The sequence below is a fragment of the Ipomoea triloba genome, chromosome 3 (genome assembly GCF_003576645.1).
Source record: "Ipomoea triloba cultivar NCNSP0323 chromosome 3, ASM357664v1".
NCBI classification, from domain to species: domain Eukaryota; kingdom Viridiplantae; phylum Streptophyta; class Magnoliopsida; order Solanales; family Convolvulaceae; genus Ipomoea; species Ipomoea triloba.
The window spans coordinates 13,496,714-13,517,556 of NC_044918.1; the positions used below are offsets into that span (position 1 = coordinate 13,496,714).

The 20,843-nt window shown below is 38.2% G+C and overlaps 2 protein-coding genes across 4 annotated transcripts; one reads left to right on the forward strand and one right to left on the reverse strand.

Annotated features, from left to right (window-relative positions):
* Positions 1 to 859: 859 nt before the first annotated feature.
* On the reverse strand, positions 860 to 10,968 carry LOC116012348 (pentatricopeptide repeat-containing protein At3g60050-like). Of its 3 annotated transcripts, XM_031251867.1 has the most exons (5): positions 8,785 to 10,968; positions 2,759 to 2,787; positions 2,140 to 2,609; positions 1,959 to 2,056; positions 860 to 1,438 (listed from the first exon to the last, which is right to left on the reverse strand). In XM_031251867.1, the coding sequence occupies exon 1, from the start codon at positions 10,469 to 10,471 to the stop codon at positions 8,966 to 8,968; it is 1,506 nt and encodes a 501-aa protein (XP_031107727.1). In that variant the 5' UTR covers positions 10,472 to 10,968; the 3' UTR covers positions 860 to 1,438; positions 1,959 to 2,056; positions 2,140 to 2,609; positions 2,759 to 2,787; positions 8,785 to 8,965. The 3 variants fall into 3 exon arrangements, with proteins under 3 accessions (XP_031107727.1, XP_031107726.1, XP_031107725.1); XM_031251866.1 differs by having other exon boundaries at positions 1,959 to 2,053; positions 2,140 to 2,787; XM_031251865.1 differs by having other exon boundaries at positions 2,140 to 2,787.
* Positions 1,103 to 1,934, forward strand: LOC116012349 (heavy metal-associated isoprenylated plant protein 39-like). The gene is made up of 3 exons (XM_031251868.1): positions 1,103 to 1,175; positions 1,281 to 1,359; positions 1,514 to 1,934. Exons 1-3 carry the CDS (start codon positions 1,167 to 1,169, stop codon positions 1,750 to 1,752), a joined length of 327 nt encoding a protein of 108 aa, XP_031107728.1. The 5' UTR covers positions 1,103 to 1,166; the 3' UTR covers positions 1,753 to 1,934.
* Positions 10,969 to 20,843: the final 9,875 nt, after the last annotated feature.

Sequence of the window (20,843 nt, forward strand, 5' to 3'; positions counted from 1 at the left end):
TTTTTTTTTTTTTTTTTTTTTTTTTTTTTAGTTATGATGATTGATTGAGCTAATTTTGTTGATTTTTTTTTTTTTAAAAAAATTAAAGATATAATTTTGTTTTTAAAATGCCAAAGTGTTTACTTCTTTTTCTTTTTTCAAATACAAGTAGGAATTATTACAGTACAAGATTACATTAATTTTAGATACACAGCTAGCATTCTATTGTTCAAATGTGTTGTTCGATCTTGTTGGGGTTGACCCTCTAACTTAGCTGGCTAGTGCCTAGTGGTGATATTAATTCAATCTTCTACTACTACTACCTTTAAATAAAGGGCGAGGTGCTTTTGAAGAAAGCTATCTTGTTTGCGAATTGGCGATTGCATGCCATAAGACAATCTTGGGAAAAGAAAAGGAAAAGGTCATTATTTATAAAGGCCTCTCTCTTTGCCGGTTTCCGACAAAGGTACGTGTCCAATTCCATGCTGCAGCCAACTGGCATGGGTTTTCCACTTTAATCTTTTTTAGCCCCCACTGGAATTCATATACTGAACCTTACCACCAAAAGATTGTATCCAGATGATCAAATCTAACGTAGCTTAGGCTTGAAAGGCAATGCACACTGTCGCTAAATAATAAAAGTTTTATTTAGTGGTATGGCTTTACTCTTACTCCCCCCATCACTTTCCATCATCATCAACCGTACATAAATCTATTTAGGTGTTTAAATATTTAGTCCCTTATTGAGTTAAAAATTATCTGGTTTACGATTAGGAAAATACTACGTGAACTTTCATAATCTATTCTCAACTTTTACTCACACACTCAAAATCTTTATGCTAACACTTCTATTAAAACCCACATGAAAAAAAATTATTAGTGAGTAAAAATGGAGAATAAGAAATTAAGAATTGAGAGTATATATATAGTATAACGCTTAATATGGTTGTCTTTCTAAAGTTAGAGGCGGAAAGAGATAAATGTAAAATCCACAAGAAAATTACTCTCGTGTTCAATATGTCTTCACTCTTCAGTACCACTCAAAATGACGCATCCTATCCTTTGGGTCCCCCTCCACCAAATGCAAAACCACGTTGTATGACATCACCTATATATCAAGAAAGATTCTTCATTCATTTATTTTTTGTATCGCCCACAAGTCCGTCCTCGACTTCTCAAATACTCAAATGGCTCAGGTACAGGGTAGAGTTTTTCAATATACCAGCCATATACACAATGTTTTTAGAATTCCTTTCTCAGTCTTTTTTAATTTTTTCTTTTGCTATTAATTCATGCTGCAGAAAGTGGTGCTTAAGGTGCTCACTATGACTGATGACAAGACAAAGCAGAAAGCCATTGAAGCGGCTGCTGATATATATGGTATGCTCTCTCTCTCTCTCTTTCTCTCTCAATTTGAATCTTACAGCAGTGCCACATCTTCAACCTTCCATTATTGTTCCTGGGGGAGAAAACAAGGGGGGAATTGTGTCAAGAAAGTAAACATTTATCTGTTTCCAAAATTTTATAAGAACAGGAGTGGATTCAATTGCTGCTGATCTCAAAGAGCAGAAACTGACAATAATAGGAGAGATGGATGCTGTTGCAGTGGTGAAAAAATTGAAGAAAGTAGCAAAAGTTGACATAATCTCAGTGGGGCCAGCCAAGGAAGAGAAGAAAGAAGAGAAGAAAGATGAAGAGAAAAAGGAAGAAAAGAAAGAGGAAGAGAAAAAGGAAGAAAAGAAAGAGGAAGAGAAGAAAGAAGAGCAGAAGTGACCATACTTCATCCATTCCTTTCTGGGAACACCACACCAATATTTCTGTTTCATCAACCAAAACAATGTAAAATAACATTGCAATCCGCAAATTGAGTAGAGTATATGCCAACTAAATAACATCATGGTTTATCTTTGATGCACCTGAATAACAAGCAAAATAAAATAAAGAGGTTTTGATCACCAGTTCTTTATCTCATCACACACCTCATCAAAGTCCAATTAAGTAACCAAAGCAGAAGGTGATGGAGGACACATGGCAGCATTCTCATATATCATTTCACATTTCAAGCATCTGTCATCTACTGGAGATTGAAGCATTATATATTAAAATCCAAATTGCATGAAAATGATACCTAGAGAATAATCTGAGGTCAGCAATTCTTACTTGTATACTCTGCAAATATTCTCCCTGGTAAAGCTTCTATGCACAAGACTACAAGAGGCCAAGAGTGTCAGCATACAATGCACAAGAGGCCAAGAGTGTCAGCATACACAGGCACACAACACACTAGCCAATGCTTTTGAGGAACTTCTAGTCAGTAATATGTGTGCATGAACACAACAAAATGTACATTATTATTCCTTTTTATTTATAACCAACACCAAAGAGAACGCCATTTGGACTTTGATTTCTAAAGAAGATAATCTTGCTTTTATAATAGATGAGTATAGTGTTCATTGTTGTATAAGGTACACCTGTGGAATTCTAGCATGTCATAGAGGCATTTAATAAGAGAATTAAAAAAGTCTCAGTCCACCTTTTCACTTCATTTAATAGTCCTTGCCTCCATGGGCTTTCAGAAATGTCTTTGGTAACAGAGTGATGCCATACAGTGTGCTAGAACCTCCCAGAACCTATATATCCAAATGCTACTATATAATATAACAAATACGGAGTATATAATATTTTCCTGGATAGAACCAACATTAGAAACAAATTTTCTACTCTCTCGTTTTCATCATTACAATGTATTGGATAACAATAGCAGGGCATAGTGAAGTACCTAACATTATCCGTGTTTGTGCTCTCCACCTGCAGAATTTGTTAACATTTCAAATTAAAAAATGCCAACTTTTAGTCACCAAAACATACTGCAAAGTTTGCTGAAAATAAGTTGAGGAAAGAAATATTCAATTGGTGGAAACCAAGAATAGAGTGCAAATTCAGATGGGTCTTTGCTTTCAAAAATATACAAAGAGAATACACACATGAACAGGCACAAGCATTAACCAAAAAAGCATAAGAGAAAAACATATGGAACCACTAGAATGTTAGCTCTTAATTCAACATATACTTTCACAGTTTATAGATATGCTCTGAATTGGCCAGAGAATCAAAGTACTATAGAGCAGAAAGATTTCCCCTTTTTTTTTCTATATTGAAATGTTCAAGTTCAGGCAGCATCTACCTGCACTTACTTTTAAATCCTCACTATCACACAAGTATCTGAGGAAGCAAGGTTTTTTAACATGAACAGATGCTGGAGTGGATAGCAACTAGCAAGAATCCAAAAGCCAGTTCAAACAGTATAACAGCAATAGTATGCCAAAATTTGGAAAAAGAAAGCATCCATCACTTTATCACTCAGTGAAGAAACATCACAGGATCAATTATGGTATCACAACTACAATCAATTGTAGAAAACTGATGTTTCAGACCAGAAAAAAATGCAGAAAACTGATGTTCAGAACTGAAAGAAAAGTTTCTGATTTATATTTCTGATCTATACAAAGATTACAAGATGTTTCTACTCTCTACTCTCTATTATTTCAGATATACACACTAATATATATACACACAAGAGACATAATAAAACTACACTGCTCTAGGTAGACACTACACTGCACTGCTCAAGAAGTCTGCCCAAGAAGTCAAAGATGTGGACTGCCCAAGGCAGATATATTTAATATTTCAACACTCCCCCTCAAGCTGAGTTGTATATATTATACAAACCCAGCTTGGAATTGAATTCTTCAAATCTTGTCCTAGGTAGAGCCTTTGTGAATATGTCAGCAATTTGTTTCTTTGTATGAATGTAGTTGAGTTCAATGGTTCTTGAATTCATCTTCTCATAAATGAAATGCCTGTCTATTTCAACATGCTTTGTTCTATCGTGATGAACTGGGTTCTTAGCAATGCTGATGGCAGCTTGACTATCACTGTGCATTTTGAAGGATCTAGGAACCTCAATTTTCAATTCATTCAACAACCTTTTAATCCACATCCCTTCACATATACCTAATGCCAGTGCACGATATTCTGATTCAGCACTGCTCCGAGAGACCACTGACTGTTTTTTTGCTACGCCAAGTGACCAGATTTCCCCATACATAGGTACAGTAACCACTAACTGATCGCCTATCAGTCAACTCTCCAGCCCAACTAGAATCCGTGTAGACTTCTAGGTCTCGATTGTCATGTTTTCTGAAGTGTAACCCAAGACCTGGTGTCATTTTGAGGTACCTCAGAATACGATAAACTGCTTCCAAATGCTCCTCATTGGGGTTGTGCATATGTTGACTTACAATACTAACAGGGAAAGCAATATCTGGCCTAGTATGGGAGAGATAAATTAGTTTTCCCACTAATCTTTGATAACTCCCCCTCTCCACTGGAGTTGGTTCCCCACTCCGGTTTGTCTTTAAGTTAGGATCCATTGGAGTATCTGCTGGCTTACTCCCAAGCATTCCAGTCTCATTTAGAAGATCTAAGATATACTTCCTTTGAGATACAACAATCCCTTCTTTAGATCGAGCTACCTCCATTCCAAGAAAGTATTTGAGGGGTCCTAAGTCTTTGATCTCAAATTCTGATGCAAGAAATCTCTTGAGATTTGAAATCTCACTTGAATCATCTCCAGTTAGGATTATGTCATCCACATAGACAATAAGAATCGCTAATTTTCCTGTTGAAGAGAATTTCACAAACAAGGTATGATCAGCTTGGCACTGGGTGTATCCAATTTTTACAATTGACTTTGCAAACCTATCAAACCATGCCCGAGGTGATTGTTTCAAGCCATAGAGAGCCTTTTTTAGTTTGCATACCAATCTTCCGCTAGAGTTCTTCTCAAAACCTGGTGGAATTTCCATATAGACTTCTTCTTCCAATTCTCCATTTAAGAATGCATTTTTTACATCCAATTGATATAAAGGCCAATCACAATTTACAGCAAGTGATAACAAAACTCTTACTGTATTGAGTTTGGCAACAGGCGCAAAGGTCTCCTGATAGTCAACACCATATGATTGAGTGAACCCCTTAGCAACCAACCGAGCCTTGAATCTATTGATGCTCCCATTTGGATTGTACTTGATAGTGAAAATCCACTTACATCCAACTGCATGTTTTCCTTGAGGTAAGTCAACAAGAACCCATGTGCCATTTTTCTCAAGAGCATTGATTTCCTCATCGATAGCAACCTTCCATTTGGGATCTCTTAGTGCCTCATAGATGTTTGTGGGAATCTGGACAAGATCAAGAGAAGAGACAAAAGCTCGATACATAGGAGTTAATTTCCCATAGGCAACATACCTTTCTATAGGATGACTAGTGCATGTTCTAGTACCCTTTCGATGAGCAATAGGCAAATCAATATTATCAATGGTAGTAGGTACAAACGCATTGGTCATGGGGTCCTTACCTTCATGATTTTCAAGGTCAAGTGAGCTCGGATGTGTGCTTGAACAGTCCTTGCTTTGTATGTTGGCCTCTATATTTTCAAATTTTCTCCTTCTATAAACACGAAGTTCTTTGTTTCTTTCTTCAAGTGGTGCTTGAGGAGGTGAATTTGGTAGCGTGTTTTCTGAGGATGGGTGGTTGATTAGAGGTGAAGGTGGGTTGATTGTAGGGAGAGAGGATGGTGGTTGACAGACCATGTTTTCTGGAGTCGCATCTGATTGAAAAGGCAAAGGAAAACCAGATGATGGAGGTGATAAATTTGGTTGTGTTAGAGTGGTTTGATGCTGGTATGATGGGACATTAGGGAAAAAAGAGGTAGCCTGGTTGTCCTGAAGTGTTTCCCAGAGTTGGTATTCCCTCGAATTCTCCCCCTGAATACCAGATTTGGGAAAGAATGATTGGTGTTCAAAAAAGGTGACATCCAGAGTATGATAAACTCTTTTTGTGGATGGGGAGTAACATTTGTACCCCTTTCGAGTACTAGAGTACCCAATGAAGATGCATTTGTGTGATTTGGGGTCAAGTTTTGTTCTTTTGTGATCATAGATATGGACAAACGCAGTACAACCAAAGATTTTAAGTGGCAATTCTGAAGAAAAAACTGAGTGATGAGGGAATGCTTGTAGGAACAGAGTTCGTGGTGTTTTGAACTTTAAAACACGACTAGGCATACGGTTTATGAGATAAGTGGCAGTAAGAACAGCTTCCCCCCAAAAATGTTTAGGCACATGATTTGAAAACATGATGGATCGAGATACTTCAAGGAGGTGCCTATTTTTTCTTTCAGCCACCCCATTTTGTTGAGGGGTGTCGACACAGGAACTAATATGGACAATTCCTTGATCTAACAAGTATGAACCAAGAATTGAGTTGAAATATTCTTTCCCATTATCAGTTTTCAAGACTTGAACTTTTTGTTTGAACTGATTTTGAATCATGGAATGAAAAACTTTAAAGATTGATGCAGTTTCAGATTTTTCTTTCATGAGGAATGTCCATGTGAGTCTAGTGTGGTCATCAATAAAGGATACAAACCATCTAGAACCATTAACATTTTTCACCCTTGAAGGTCCCCAAATGTCACTATGAATTAATGAAAATGGTTGAGAAGGTTTGTAAGGGTTACTTGGATAAATGCTTCGAGTATGTTTTGCGAGTTGACATACTTCGCAATGAAAAAGGTTGGGCTTTTTACTGGTAAATAAACTAGGAAACAATTTTTCAAGATAAATAAAATTTGGATGTCCAAGACGAAAATGCCACAACATGACTAGACTCTCATTGGAAACAGAAACAGAAACAGAATTGAAACCAGAATTGAAAGCATAACCTGACTTGGGAACTTGTTTATTTTCATGAGTGTTTTTGAGAATATAGAGACCACCACAAACTTCAGCACTGCCAATCACCTTCCCTGAGCCCACAACCTGAAATTCACAATGATTAGGATAGAATTTAGTCACACAATTCATGTCCGTAGTGAGTTTGCTGATGGAGAGTAGGTTGCAGTTTAGTTTAGGAACAAAGAGAACGGATGAAAGGAGAAGTTCATTAGTTAGTCTGACTGATCCTATTCCTATCACACTGGAGAGGGATCCATCAGCAATTCTGACCGTGGTGGGATAAATACACGGTTTGAATGTATGGAAAACCTTTAGATCACCTGACATATGGTCTGATGCCCCAGAATCCACAATCCAAGGACTTGTGTTGTTGGAATTTGCAGCAAATGCATGAGAGGTGTTACCTTGATGACTTATCATACTACCATGTGCTTTGGCTGAAGGTGGAATTGGTTGTTTTGCAGCAGATAGCTGCCCAAATATCTTCTGCAGTGCCTCAAGTTGAATTTTTGAGCACGGACCGACTTCATTGGGTGATGCTTCAGATGTTGTAGCCACATTGAGGGCTTGAGGAAGGTTGGGATGATTTGTGACAGCCGAGTGAGAAGGATGTGATGAATTGGATGAATAATCCAAAGGTAAAGAATCTGCTGGAAGGATTTCATCAAGTTTAGACATAGCTGCTGCAGATTTTTTGGTGAGGGATGACAAAACAAAAAATCTGCTGTAGAGATTTGGTGAAGGATGATTATCAGAACTGGAATGGATTTAGGACTGATATTCTGGGTAGAAATGGAGATTTTCTGGGATATCAGAACTGAAATTGATTTAGGACTAATATTCTGGGCAGAAATGGAGATTTTCTGCTGCAGAAATGGAGACTTGCAGAGCAGAAAATGAGGTTTTCAGAGCAGAAAATGGAGATTTTTCAAGACTTTCAGGTTTCAGAACTTGAGCTCTGATACCATGTAGAAAACTGATGTTTCAGACCAGAAAAAAATGCAGAAAACTGATGTTCAGAACTGAAAGAAAAGTTTCTGATTTATATTTCTGATCTATACAAAGATTACAAGATGTTTCTACTCTCTACTCTCTATTATTTCAGATATACACACTAATATATATACACACAAGAGACATAATAAAACTACACTGCTCTAGGTAGACACTACACTGCACTGCTCAAGAAGTATGCCCAAGAAGTCAAAGATGTGGACTGCCCAAGGCAGATATATTTAATATTTCAACATCAATATATCACATTGACACTGCAAAAACAAACACAGTGAACTAAGGTAGCAAAAACCTATATGTAAGAAGTTCAAATCCCCTACCCACCTCCTTGGCTCCCAATGTGGTTTACTTAGAACATCATAGGACAAGAAGATTGAACAAAAACAAAAGAATTTCGAGACAAGATGAATAAAGTTGTCTCTCTATAAAATTGACTACTTCAAGGAACAAAGCTTTTCTTGAACACAAGAAGTTACATTCAAGATGTCATTCTTCTCTACTGTTATGTGTTGCTAGTGCTTCAAATTCCTTTCTTTAAACCAATGGGAAATCCAGGAACAGAGTCCAACCACATTAATCATTCAAGACATGTCAACTTTACACTTTGGTAACCTGTGATAAACTTTCTTTGACAGTAAAAATCCTAGTTACAAATGAACAGTATTTAGATAAAGGCACAAGTATTTGCATTTGGCATCATACATGTAAGGACCGTCGCAGAAACCAATCAAGAGTCCCCTAAGGCAGCAGTCTCAACACCCAACCACACCACCAACAATGTGGAGAAAATGATGCTGTCATGTGCCATACTGTGACTACCACAAATCTTACAAATTGTCATTTTGTGAATGGACGTGTTGCAATTTTTTCACAATTTGCATTGATGAGAAGTTCATAGTTGTGATTGATATTGTCTCACAGAAAAAAGTTTTTGTATATGGTAGATCAATACTTAAAGAGTACACAGGACAGTAATTGGATAAACACTTACATAAATGATAAACCTACACAATGGATTCACTTGGTGTGTAGGAAAGAGTGCAGAATGGATTTGAGATTCCAGATAATTGATTCGGATCCATTGCTTAGTATGAGAAAATAGAGAACAAAATCCATTCCCCATATCCAAATAACAATTTCATTCTGCCTAAAAGTTGGTGGATTGTATCCCTTCAACATCTTTTATATTTTCTGATTTTTGATACAAGCGGAATATAGCACCCCTTTTCCACCATATATCTCACCACTCGATCAGCTTCGAAGAGCTTTCCAGCATGCTGCAAGTTTTTCACTAGTGTACTATACACAAGAAAATTTGGATTACAACCCTTTGATTCCATTTCTTTCAATATCAAACAAGCCTCCTCAAATTTCCTCGACATACAAAGCCCACGGATTATGGAGTTGTAGGTAAATGCATTTGGCAGCTGCCCCTTGTTAACCATATCAGAAAATAATCCCTTGGCTTTATCAAGTTCACCAGCCGTGACATATCCAGTTATCATTACCGTATAGCACACCACATCAGGCACAATCCCTTGTATCATCCTGTCAAAAAAATATTTGCATGCCTCCAAGTTGCCTGCTCGACTGAGCCCATCAATCAAAGTCGTGAAATGAAGAATGCCAGGATCATAACCAACTTCATTCATGTGATTCAAAAGATTAAGAGCTGCTAGTGGTTTGTCCCATTTACCAAGGACATGAAGTAGTATATTGAAGGTATGAAAATCAGGTGAAAAGCCATTTCTTCCCATTTCATCAAGCAATCTGTGAAATTGATCCAGTTTTCCCAGCCTGTACTTTGCACACAGGAGGATATTATATGTTAGCATATCAGGTGAATGGCCTTCATCCAGCATCTGCTGATACACCCACTCAATCAACCTGTACTGTTTTACAGTCAAAAGGGAATGTAAAATTGAATTAAATGAAAGCTTGAACGGCCTATAATTAAATATCTTTGTCTTAATAAACTTCTCAACTACTTTTCTAGCTAATCCTGCCTCACCACAAGTACATATCAATATGTTAAAAGTCCGAGCAGTAACTGAGTAACCTTTCTCAATCATCTCATCAACTAATCTCCACATGGCTTTGAATTCCTCTGACTCTGCAAAAATCTTCATGAGTAAATGGTATGAATTTGCTGTGTGCTTGTAGTTCTCATGCTGACCTGACCATAAAAAGAACTTGTACCCCATCTTGGCACACCTACTCTTATCTGCATAATTTAAGGTTTTCAGTATCCCTACAAGAACCTCCCTCACTAGAAGGCCAGAAAGCCTAACTTGCAAATCATCTAAAGCTGCTTTTGTATCAAACCCTGGACCATCTTGATAAACAACTTCAAGAATCCGCCGAGCATCACTTTTTGCATCATTAATGAAATTGCTCCTGGTGGAAAATTTCTGTTGGGAATTTCCTTCAGGAAAGCCATGACCTCCCATGAAACCGAGTGACTGATCAGAGTATTTTGAACTCTCTTCAAAGTTATAATCAAAATTCGGAAATTTCCAGCTTTCTTTCAAATACTCCTCCTCAAAGCTTCCTAACCCGTTTAAGACATCATCGCTGTTAAACGTTTGAGTACACAAAAAACTCGAAAAACTGCTAAAACGAGGGAAGCTCTGGATGATCTTTTGACCAAGAAGAACAACAGACTGAACAGAGTACATGGCAATATATTATGGAAAAATGGGACGTGCCCATTAGCTCTTTATCTCAGCAATCTCCAATTAATAGCCTCACTTCAAGAGCTACACACTATAAATACTCGTTAAATTGTAAAATTAACAAGTGAATTTTCAAACACTGGAGAAAGCTTCAATCTTTCTTGCTGCCCGGATTCAATAGGACCCAGAGCGAAATAACTAAGCTTATCGGCTCAGGGTTTTAGGGGTTTTGAGTTATGAATGGAAGAGGACAGGAGGTGGTTACCTGGTGGCTATAATAGGGTTTGGGCAGAGTAATGGAGCTGCGCAAAAATTTCACTCAATTTGCCACTAATTTCTTTTCAAAATTGGTCCTCGTCTTTTAATTTGAACGAAATAAACTCTTGACTATCAAATTTGTTCCACCATTGGTCCTTCCGTCACATTTGTGTTATTTAGACGTTAAGATTAGGGGTAAAATTGTCCTTTGTTTCTTCTTCTTCTTCTTAGAGTATAAAATTATGTTTGGATTTTTCAGCTTAGGAGCAGGGTGTCGTCAGTCGTGGTGGGTAGACGAGTCCGCCGATGGACATTAACTCCCCGTATGCAGCAGGGACTTCGGTGCCGGCAAACGCGATGGGCACGCTTCCGTTCAGCACAATCATCACATACTGCAAAAAAGAAAACCAATTATTCTTTGAGGAAATTCGTCGAACACCTAGCTCTCAATCTACAATCACACAGCTTCAATGCTAGAACTAAATTGGACCAAAATAAATAGAAATGGGGCTTACGGACTCGGGTTTCCCTATGATTTTTGCGACCGCTTTGGTGGCGTCTTTGAGAATGTCTGAAGCTACCACCGCGTCGACGGGGACATTGGTGAAGAGACTCAGAGTTGACATTTTGGGCGTGTTGTATAATTGTTTACGCAAGCTTGATTTCCACAGTCCTGGTAGTCCATCTTCTTCCTGCACCTTCTATTTCTCATGATCCTTCTTGGCTTTTGGGCAATTAGCCAATTGATGACTAACTTCCCTGCAAGCAAAGCAAATAACGTGCAAGCCTTCAAACTCCACTCTCTGAATCCTTCGCCTAATCATCACCATAGAGACAAGAGGCTTGGAGACATCAATTTCCACGGCTACCCTGGCGTATTTTCCCCGTTCTACACCCGCAATGGTTTTATCTAGGTTTAGGGGCGTCTCATTGCGTTCGAGTATCAATTTAATCACATCTTCGCGAAAATATTCAACCAATTCAAGAGCCTTGGTAATCTAACCCAAACAACTATTTTTTCCTCCAGCTCTTTACGCCATGCTTGTGTCAGCTTGACAACAGGGATTCCATCAACCACGTTTGTGTTGTCTTCCTCACAATCAGGTTCCACTTCGATCTTGTCGGCGAGCCAGTCTACATCGTTTTCCATCTCCATGTTCTCATTCGCAAACCTCGGGTGGTCCGAAACAACTTCTGCGAACGACCTTTTGTTCCCCTTGAACTTCTTGATCACTCTCCCACCACCCTCAGGCATTTCCTCCGGCGCCGGGGGCGGTCGTGGCGTACTGGCGTGTAATAGAAACAATGGAGTTTTACATATACTCAACCAATATCAGGAAGAAGAAACCTAGCATAGGAAATCACTATTTTAGCCCTTCACTAACGTCTATTTAACTGTTGGTTAACGGAAGGACCAATGGTGGAACAAATCTGATAGTCAAGGGTTTGTTTCGTCCAAATTAAAAGACGAGGACCAATTTTGAAAAATCACAATAGTCAAAGGACCATTGCTGGAATTAACTCTTATTTTCTAACGTTTCTACAGTAACTACATGCTTTTTTACAGTGTAAATTGTAAAATACATGTTGCTACATGAAATACATGCATCCACGGTATTTTTATTTTTTTCTCATTAACACTTTTTTAACTTAAAATTCTCTTAGAGAGAAGAAAAATTTAATTATCACAAACAATGTTATGGTGATCTTTGATATTAATCACTTCTCCAAAAGGAAAAGACAAGAAAAGTGGGCTTTGTGGGAGTTTACATCCATTATTACTTATAAAATTCTCTTGGAGGGGAGGAAATAGGGTTCTTGCCAGAATTAGAACCTAGAATAGCAAGTTTCTATCCGGGGTTGGGAGACAGATCCCCATTAAGAATGTTTGTCAAGCTCTCCCTACTTATGTCATGAGTGTATTCCTCTTACCTTTTGACACCACTAGATAGATTGAGAGGGAAATGAATGGGTATTGGTGGGGCCGTGAGGGTGAAAGAAGTAAGGGTATTAGATGGAAGAGTTGGGAGGCTCTTTATGTCCCTAAGAAGTGGGGTGGAATGAGATTTAGAAAATTTCATGACTTTAATATCTCTATGTTAGCCAAGCAAGCTTGGAGATTGATTCAACAACCTAATTCCCTTATTGCTAATCTCTTTAAATCCAGATATTATCTGAGGAACTCTTTTGTGTATGCCTCTTTTTGGGTAGGAACTCGGCCTTCTTTCATTTGGAGAAGTATACTTGAGTCCAGAAACATCGTTAAAGATGGGGTGTAGATGGAGGGTTGGGAATGAGATTTCTATTAAGGTGTGGGGTGAACTTTGGATAATTGGATTCCTAACAACTCTTTCTCTTATATGCCAACTCTGTAATGCTAAGAAAGTGCCCACTTGTTTGCGAACTGTGCTTTAATTTTGCAAAAGAATGTTGGGACCTCTTAGGGGGTATCAACTATGGGAGCAACATGTCTTTGCAGGAGTGGATTGACTCTTGTTTCAACTCTCTTGGTGACACGGCCCTTTGCCATCTTATTATGATCTGTTGGCGGTTATGGAAAGCTCACAATGATAAGATATGGAACCATAAATCTACTACGGCCAATATGGTGGTTGATCAAGCTTGCATTTTTTTTTCTTTCGAGGAAATGTAAATGTATATTCTCGAGGGAGCGAGGCATGCCCCGACCCAGATCAAAACATCTAGTACATACTGTACATTGTTACAACCAAAACAGTGGCAAAGCCAACTAAGAAAAACAAGATGGAGGAGGATTAATCCTATGCTCGAATAGGTGGAGGCCATTTCGTGGAATTGAATTGGCATGTCCAACTGACAAGAATATTTTTACACTTTAATTTAAGTAGGTTTTTTTAGTATATTTATATTTATTAATTGTCATTTTACTTTATTTTAACATTTTTAAAATAAATAGTTGATTAGTTATAATAAATATTTTATAATAATTATTGGGCATGATTAAGGTTTAGATTTTAGTTTTAATTTTAGGCCCAAGAGTTACATTTTAGTTGTCATCCTTTAATTAGCCCATTTTTATTTGTTTAATAAAATTGACCCAAACTATATAACCTAATTACTAAATAAACAAAACAAAAGAAATTAAAAGGAATTCAAATGTTTCTTGCGCAGCAGCTCAACGTACGTACGAAACCGCAGCGGAAGACTTCTTCGGCAACTGCAGCACAAATGTCGACGGCAAAATTTGAAGATTTCGCCGGTCAGCAGGGAACGAACGGCAAAGATAATTTCTACCATTTGGTCTATTTTTGAGAGGTTCATATTAATTTTTAGATTAATTATTTTCCTCAATTTAAGAGTTTTGGTTGGGATTAGAAGTGTATAAATAGGGGTGAGTTCCTGTTGTTTGAGAAAGCAGACTAGCTGTGCATAATTTGATAGTTTCTCCAGTTTACAAGTTTTTATTTTTCTGTTAAAATTTTCTGGTTCATGGCCCTGCGAGGCTAATTCTCTAAAACTTGGTCAAAAGATTACATGAACCCTGGATCATTCTGTACTGTGAGATTGAACTTGTTCTTAATGTTGAATTCATATACATTTGAGTAATTGATATTCTCCTGTGCTTTCATTTGTTTTATTTTATATGACTCTTCCAGTTAATTGCTAGGAGGCCTACTAGTTTAATTTCTTGAATAGTTTATTGCTAGATTAGTTAACGGTTCGTTTAATTTGTTTTCTAATCTGTGTAGCAACTATGATTAATTTTATCACGGCTTAGTGTTAATTTAATCATAGGAAGAATATTAATCTAAATTAAACATAACCGCATGTGTTTATGTTATTTAGTTTTGTTGATTTTCTTATTTTAATGCTGCTATCAAATTAAATATAAGTGCTTGTCTTGTGTTATTTGATAGTTAGGGGTAGTTGATACCGCTTGTGTTTGATTACCTAACTAAGGAAAATCGGGAATTAATCCCACAACGAATGTTCAATTGGTATGAGTTAACCGTGAATCTATGATCAGTTACTTAAATCCAGTGGTGAATGTTTTCTTAGACCAAGTATTAAAAGTTCAATTGATTTCTTTCGTAAACTTTGGCTTGATTATCATCTTTTCTATTCTTATTTATTTATTTATTTACTTATTTTGAATGTTAATTTCATACCAAACCCCCCTCTTTAATTAGAACTCATAAATCAAACTAGTTACTCCTCGTGGGAACGATCCTTACTCTCACTACTACGTTTTTAAGGTTTAATTTGGGAGCCTACGACAGCTCGCCACCAACCCATTGAGATCCTCTCCATATATGTAAAACCGGAAAAATGGTCCAAATAAATTGGAGGACCAAAAAACAATACAGCAAATCAATAAAACATGTCCACATTATGTAATGGGATAAAGGTAGAAGATGACTCGGTACACGTCTTTGGCAATATTTTTCACAAGGCCATCGATGGGCAACCTATCTTCATCGTGGTGAACTCTATTTCGGTTTCTCCATAAGTGATAAATGGTGCAAATAAGAGCAATGGTAATTGCCTTCGAACGCATGCGTGCTCCTCCGTGCAATCTGTTGATCCACTTGATTGAGCTCTTGATTGCATTCGTGCATTTGTGAAACCCAAAATGCATCCGGACTTGATTCCAAACTTGTAAGGAAAAGGGGGATTTAAAGAAGAGGTGTTGAGCCGTTTCTTTATCACCCACACACATTGAACATTCGGTATTGATGTCTAGAAAAGCAAGTCTATCCTTTGTTGGTAGCCTTTGATGAACAGCAAGCCATGTGATAAATGAAAATTTGCGGGGAATGTAAGATCTCCATACAAATCTCCATGCAAAAGCCGGTTGAGATTTCTCTCGAAGAAGGTCATAGATCTGTGAAACCTGAAACTTGCTGTTGTTCACAGAATTATGAAGGAATTCCTTTGCATTTTGCAATCCTCCTTTGGCTAGTGAGATCTTGTCTCGGGCTTCAAAAATCTTCTTGAATAACGCAGAGTCCCTCTTATTTGGGCAGAAATCCCAAACATCACTACCATTTAGATAGACGGAATTTACCCAACGGATCCAAAGCGAGTCCCTCTTGGAGTGTATGTCCCACAAAACCTTTGAGAAGAAGGATGTGTTCCAAACTTTAAAATCATGGATGCCAAGCCCTCCTTCTTCCTTTGGAAAGCAAATCTTATCCCAAGTGATTAGGGAAACTCTCCGTCCCCAAAGAAATTTTCCACAAAGAAATGCTACATGATCAATCACATTAGCAGGAAGGGGAAAATTTTGAATCCAGAAACTAATAGTACCTTGGATTACTGAAATTATGAGCTCAAGTCGTCCAGCGTATGACAAGGTGCATCCCTTCCATTTTTCGATTAACCGAGTGATTGCTGTAATGAGGGGGGAAAATTGAGCAACTTTGAGCCTCTGCCCATCAAGAGGAATGCCTAGGTACTTTACCGGGAGTTGGCCTTTTGGCATTCCTGAAAAATCCAATCTATTATCCCGGATCCCTGCTACAAAGATGTTAGATTTTTCAATGCTAACAGTTAACCCTGAAGTTTCTTCCAACTCCTTTAGAGCATTAAGGAGGATGGTGACCGATGATGGGTTTCCTTTTGAGAAAAGCATTAAATCATCTGCAAAGGCGAGGTGTGTAATACCCAACTGGGAGCATTTCGGATGAAAGGTGAAAAGTGGGCTTTGAGCTTTAGTTTTGAGTACCCGTGAGAAGTACTCAATGCAAATGGTAAAGATGAGAGGGGATATTGGATCCCCTTGTCGCAGGCCTCTTTTCCCATCAAAATGTCCATAAAGGCAGCCATTAACTGAAATTGAGAATGATGTTGAACTTACACATTCCATGATCCAGTCAATGAATTTTGTTGGAAAGCAAAGACCCTCCAGCGCCTCCTTAATGAAATCCCAATCAATGGTGTCATATGCCTTTTTGAGATCAACTTTAATCATGCATCTCGGAGAAATCCTCTTCCTAGAGTAGCCATGAATTAATTCTTGTGCAAGGAAAATGTTGTCTGACATATTTCTTCCTCCCACAAAGGCCCCTTGAGCTGGATCAATGATAGATGGTAACACATCACACAATCTCTTTGCAAGGACTTTTGCAATGATTTTATAGAAAACATTGCAGCAAGAGATTGGTCTAAAATCCCCCACAAATTGGGCTTGTACCTTCTTGGGAATCAATGCAACAACCGTATGATTCAATTGCTTGAGCAGAATGCCAGTCCTGAAGAATTCCATGACGGCACCGATTATTTCTTCCTTGAGAAATCTCCAATTCTTCTTGAAAAACGCTGATGAATATCCATCTGGCCCTGGTGATTTTTCATCATTAATATCAAATAAGGCCTCTTTGATTTCCGTTTCTGAAATAGGTGCCTCAAGTAAAGAATGATGATCATTATTTAAACTCGGTCCATTTAGGAAAAAATCCCGGTCACAGCTTCTACGGTCCCTTGCCTGTCCAAACAGCTGCTGGAAATGATTGACAAATAGGGCACCAACTTGGTCAATTGATGTCGTTGGCTCACCATTATGATCAAGAACAAAATTGATTGCCCCGTCCCGATGTTTCTTACGAATCAAGTCGTGAAAATACTTGGAACCTTTGTCGGCATGAAGTAAGTGTTTTGTTTTTAGCTTTTGACAGAAATATAAACGTTCTGCCTCAGCCAAAAAACAAGCATGCTCCCTTAGACTCTTGAGTCTTTCACGATCCTCATCTCGGGCAGATTCAACTTCAAAATTCTGGATGAAAGCTTGGAATTCCTCATTTGCTCTCTTGGCCTTTTCGGAGATGTGCCCGAATTCCAACTTGTTCAACTCTCTAAGGGGCCTTTTGAATGCCTTCAATCTTATAGCAAGGATATATTGCTTGGATCCCCTAACGATACTGCCCCATCGTTCCTCCAAAATAGATTGAAAGTTAGGGTGAGTGGTCCACATGTTGAGGAATTTGAAAGGCCTATTCCCACCACCGGAATTGTTAAAAAGCTTAACAACCATTGGGCAATGATCTGAGATACAATCAAACTTTAAGAATTCCACAAAACAAGCAAGGCCCGAATTAAGCCATGGTATGTTAATGAGGATGCGATCCAATTTTGCTTTTACCCGCCCATTTGTCCAAGTGAACAGATTACCAGAACTGGGTGCATCGATGAGATTGAGGTGTGCACAGCATTCCACAAAATCTCTAGTCATATAACTTGTCGGGATTTGTCCTCCTCGCTTCTCCTCTGGGTCTTTCACCACATTAAAGTCTCCCCCAATCATCCAAGGAACTGATTGAAGAGGTCCAAGGGAGATGAGTTTCTCCCATAACAATCTTCTTTCCACTACGGAATAGAGTCCATAAACTGCAGAACAGAAAAAGTTCTTATTTGTTATCTTGCACCGAAGAGAACAATGAATAACCTGTGGAGACACATCAAGGATGGAACAGTCCACTTTAGAGGGATTCCAAGCGAGAATGATCCTTCCTCTCTGAATAATATTGAAGTCCACAAAGCAATGCCAATTGCTAAAATGCCTTTGAATTAAAAGATCCACTTTATAGGGTGGAAGTTTGGTTTCAAGAAGTCCAAAAAACGAAATATGGTGTTGCCTTACAAACCTGGCAACCCTCCCCATTTTGAGGGCCTTGTTAAGCCCTCTTACGTTCCAAAATGCAAGGATCATTTGGCAACCGAGGTGGGCTGCCGTCTACCACCGCCACGGGCCATTGGTTTACCCCCCACTGGCAAGGGAACAAAACGATTTCCAGCACGATTGCTTCCAGCAGCAATCTTATCTTTTGGAGGAGAAAGAAGAGCATTTTTGAAGCTTGTCTTTGGTCCCGCTTTTGTCTTGCTCCTTGTACCCACCCCACTGGTACTCAGTTCCGGAGCATTGGGTTGCTTGCTTTTAGCAGCTGGCTCTTCTCCTTTATCTGCATCAAAAGATTCAGTCCCATCTAAAGAGGATGCGTCATCTCGCTCCTCACCATCACCTGTCGCGGCTTGGGTATCCTCTTCGAGGTGTTTTGCAGCCCCATCTGCTGATTCATTTTCTGAACTCTGATCATCAATCTCTGGAATAGCGGGAATATTAGAAGGTACAACAGTACACGGCTCATGTGCCTCCATTGCCTCAGGACAATGCTCGGGATGCATTGATTGGTCTGATAAATCTGTGCAAAGATTGGGAGATTCATTTGCTTGGGGGCACGGCTCCTGGATATTAGTATGATATTTCGAAGCAGCGCCTAGATCATCTTGTCCCTTATTCGAACTTGATGCCTTAGTTGCAACCCATTTTGCAGCTTTGCCCTTTTTGTTTCTCTTCTTAGTCCAAGGCTTATTTCCAGTGCATTCATCCATAAGATGGTCATTGCTTTTGCACTTGGTGCAATAACATGGATTGAGTTCAAAGGTGACTTTCTGCCTAAAAGAATCCCCATTTGGCATATTCACCAAAATAGAATCTGGAGCACGTTTTGATGTGTCAACATCAATAAGAATCCTAGCAAATTCTTCTCTACCCATACGTTGCTCTCGGGTCTTTTCATCCGCACAAATCGGAATGCCAATACACGAGGCAATTTTTCCTAATGCTGTAGGGGACCAGCATTCAAGGGGGAGAAAAGGAAATCTGACCCATATAGGCAAGATGCTAAAATCTTCATTTTCCAATCTGAACTTTTCCGGAAGTGATTTAAGAAAGAGTCTTTTCCCAAACAAGAAATAAGGCCCATCTTTAAGTATTGCACTTCGGTCCTCCTCTGATTGGAAACGGAAAAGAACATGACCATTAGGGCGGGTAAAAAACTTGCATTCGACCTTCCAATAGTTAACCAAGGTTTGAATTGCATGGACTCCTGGGAATCTTCCTGCAAAACTGCCTAGAAGAGCAAATCCCCACTGTTCTTTGATTTTTCTTCATGAGTGGTTGTCTATTAATGAGTGGTTGTCTATTAATCATGGAGAACATTCCCCAAGTACCTCTTCTATCCCTATGGACTCTTGGACAAAACCACTTACAGGGCGTTTGAAGATCAATGTTGACATTGTGTTGATTAGTGGATTTGAACAATCATAAAATAGGATTGGGCTTTGTTGTTAGAGACTCCGATGGTAGTGTGGCGGTGGCGAAACAGTTATATGAATTGGTTGCTATGAACCCAGAGAGGTTGAAGCTCTAAGTCTCCGTGAGGCATTGAAATGGCTCAAATCTCTCCATCTTGATAATATTCAGGCTTAAACGGATTATACACAGCTGGTTACTGCCCTCCACAACGATCACTAGGCCTACCACAGAAAGCACTGCCCAAGAGAAACCGTCCAGTATTTGCAATGGCAATCCATCAATTGTTATACAATAAAGGCTAAAGTGTCATCTAGCACCATGAACTCTATCAAATTATTCATGCCGCACCTTGAACTTTCATGTCGTATATATCGAGGCGCAAACCAAAATAAAAAATTCGCCTAAAACTTTTAGCAGGTTTCCAGGTCTTCCTGCTGACATGGCGCATGTTTTCAAGTGATGTGGCATTTCTTTTAACGTCTAAGCATTTACATATTACAAATAATTTTTCTTTTAAAAACAAAAAATACAAACAAAAAAAATTAGCATTTCTATGAATTTGGAAAATTGAAAAAATACTAAACAATAAATTGGTCAAAAAATATAAATTCTGAAAAAAAATTGAAACATTGGAATTTCAAAATTGAAAAGTATACATTATAAAAATAAAGAGAATAAAATTCTGGTTATTTTAATATAATAATTTTGTTTTTTTTAATTTTAAATATGTAAACACTTACATGGACTACATAAGGTTAAGATAAATGTCATATCAGACGCCATGTCAGCAAGATGACCTGGAAACCTGTTAAAAGTTCTAGGTGAAATTTTTATTTTGGTTTGCGGTTTGATATATACTATATGAAAGTTCAGGGTGCGGCATGAATAATTGGATATAGTTCATGGTGCTAGATGACACTTTAATCTACAATAAATAAGGGTTCATATTGCATTGTAAATCTAAATACAAAAATCTTACTGTTAGTTGTACATGTAAACAAAATTTGATAATTGCTGACATATAATATGATAGTTACTGTACAA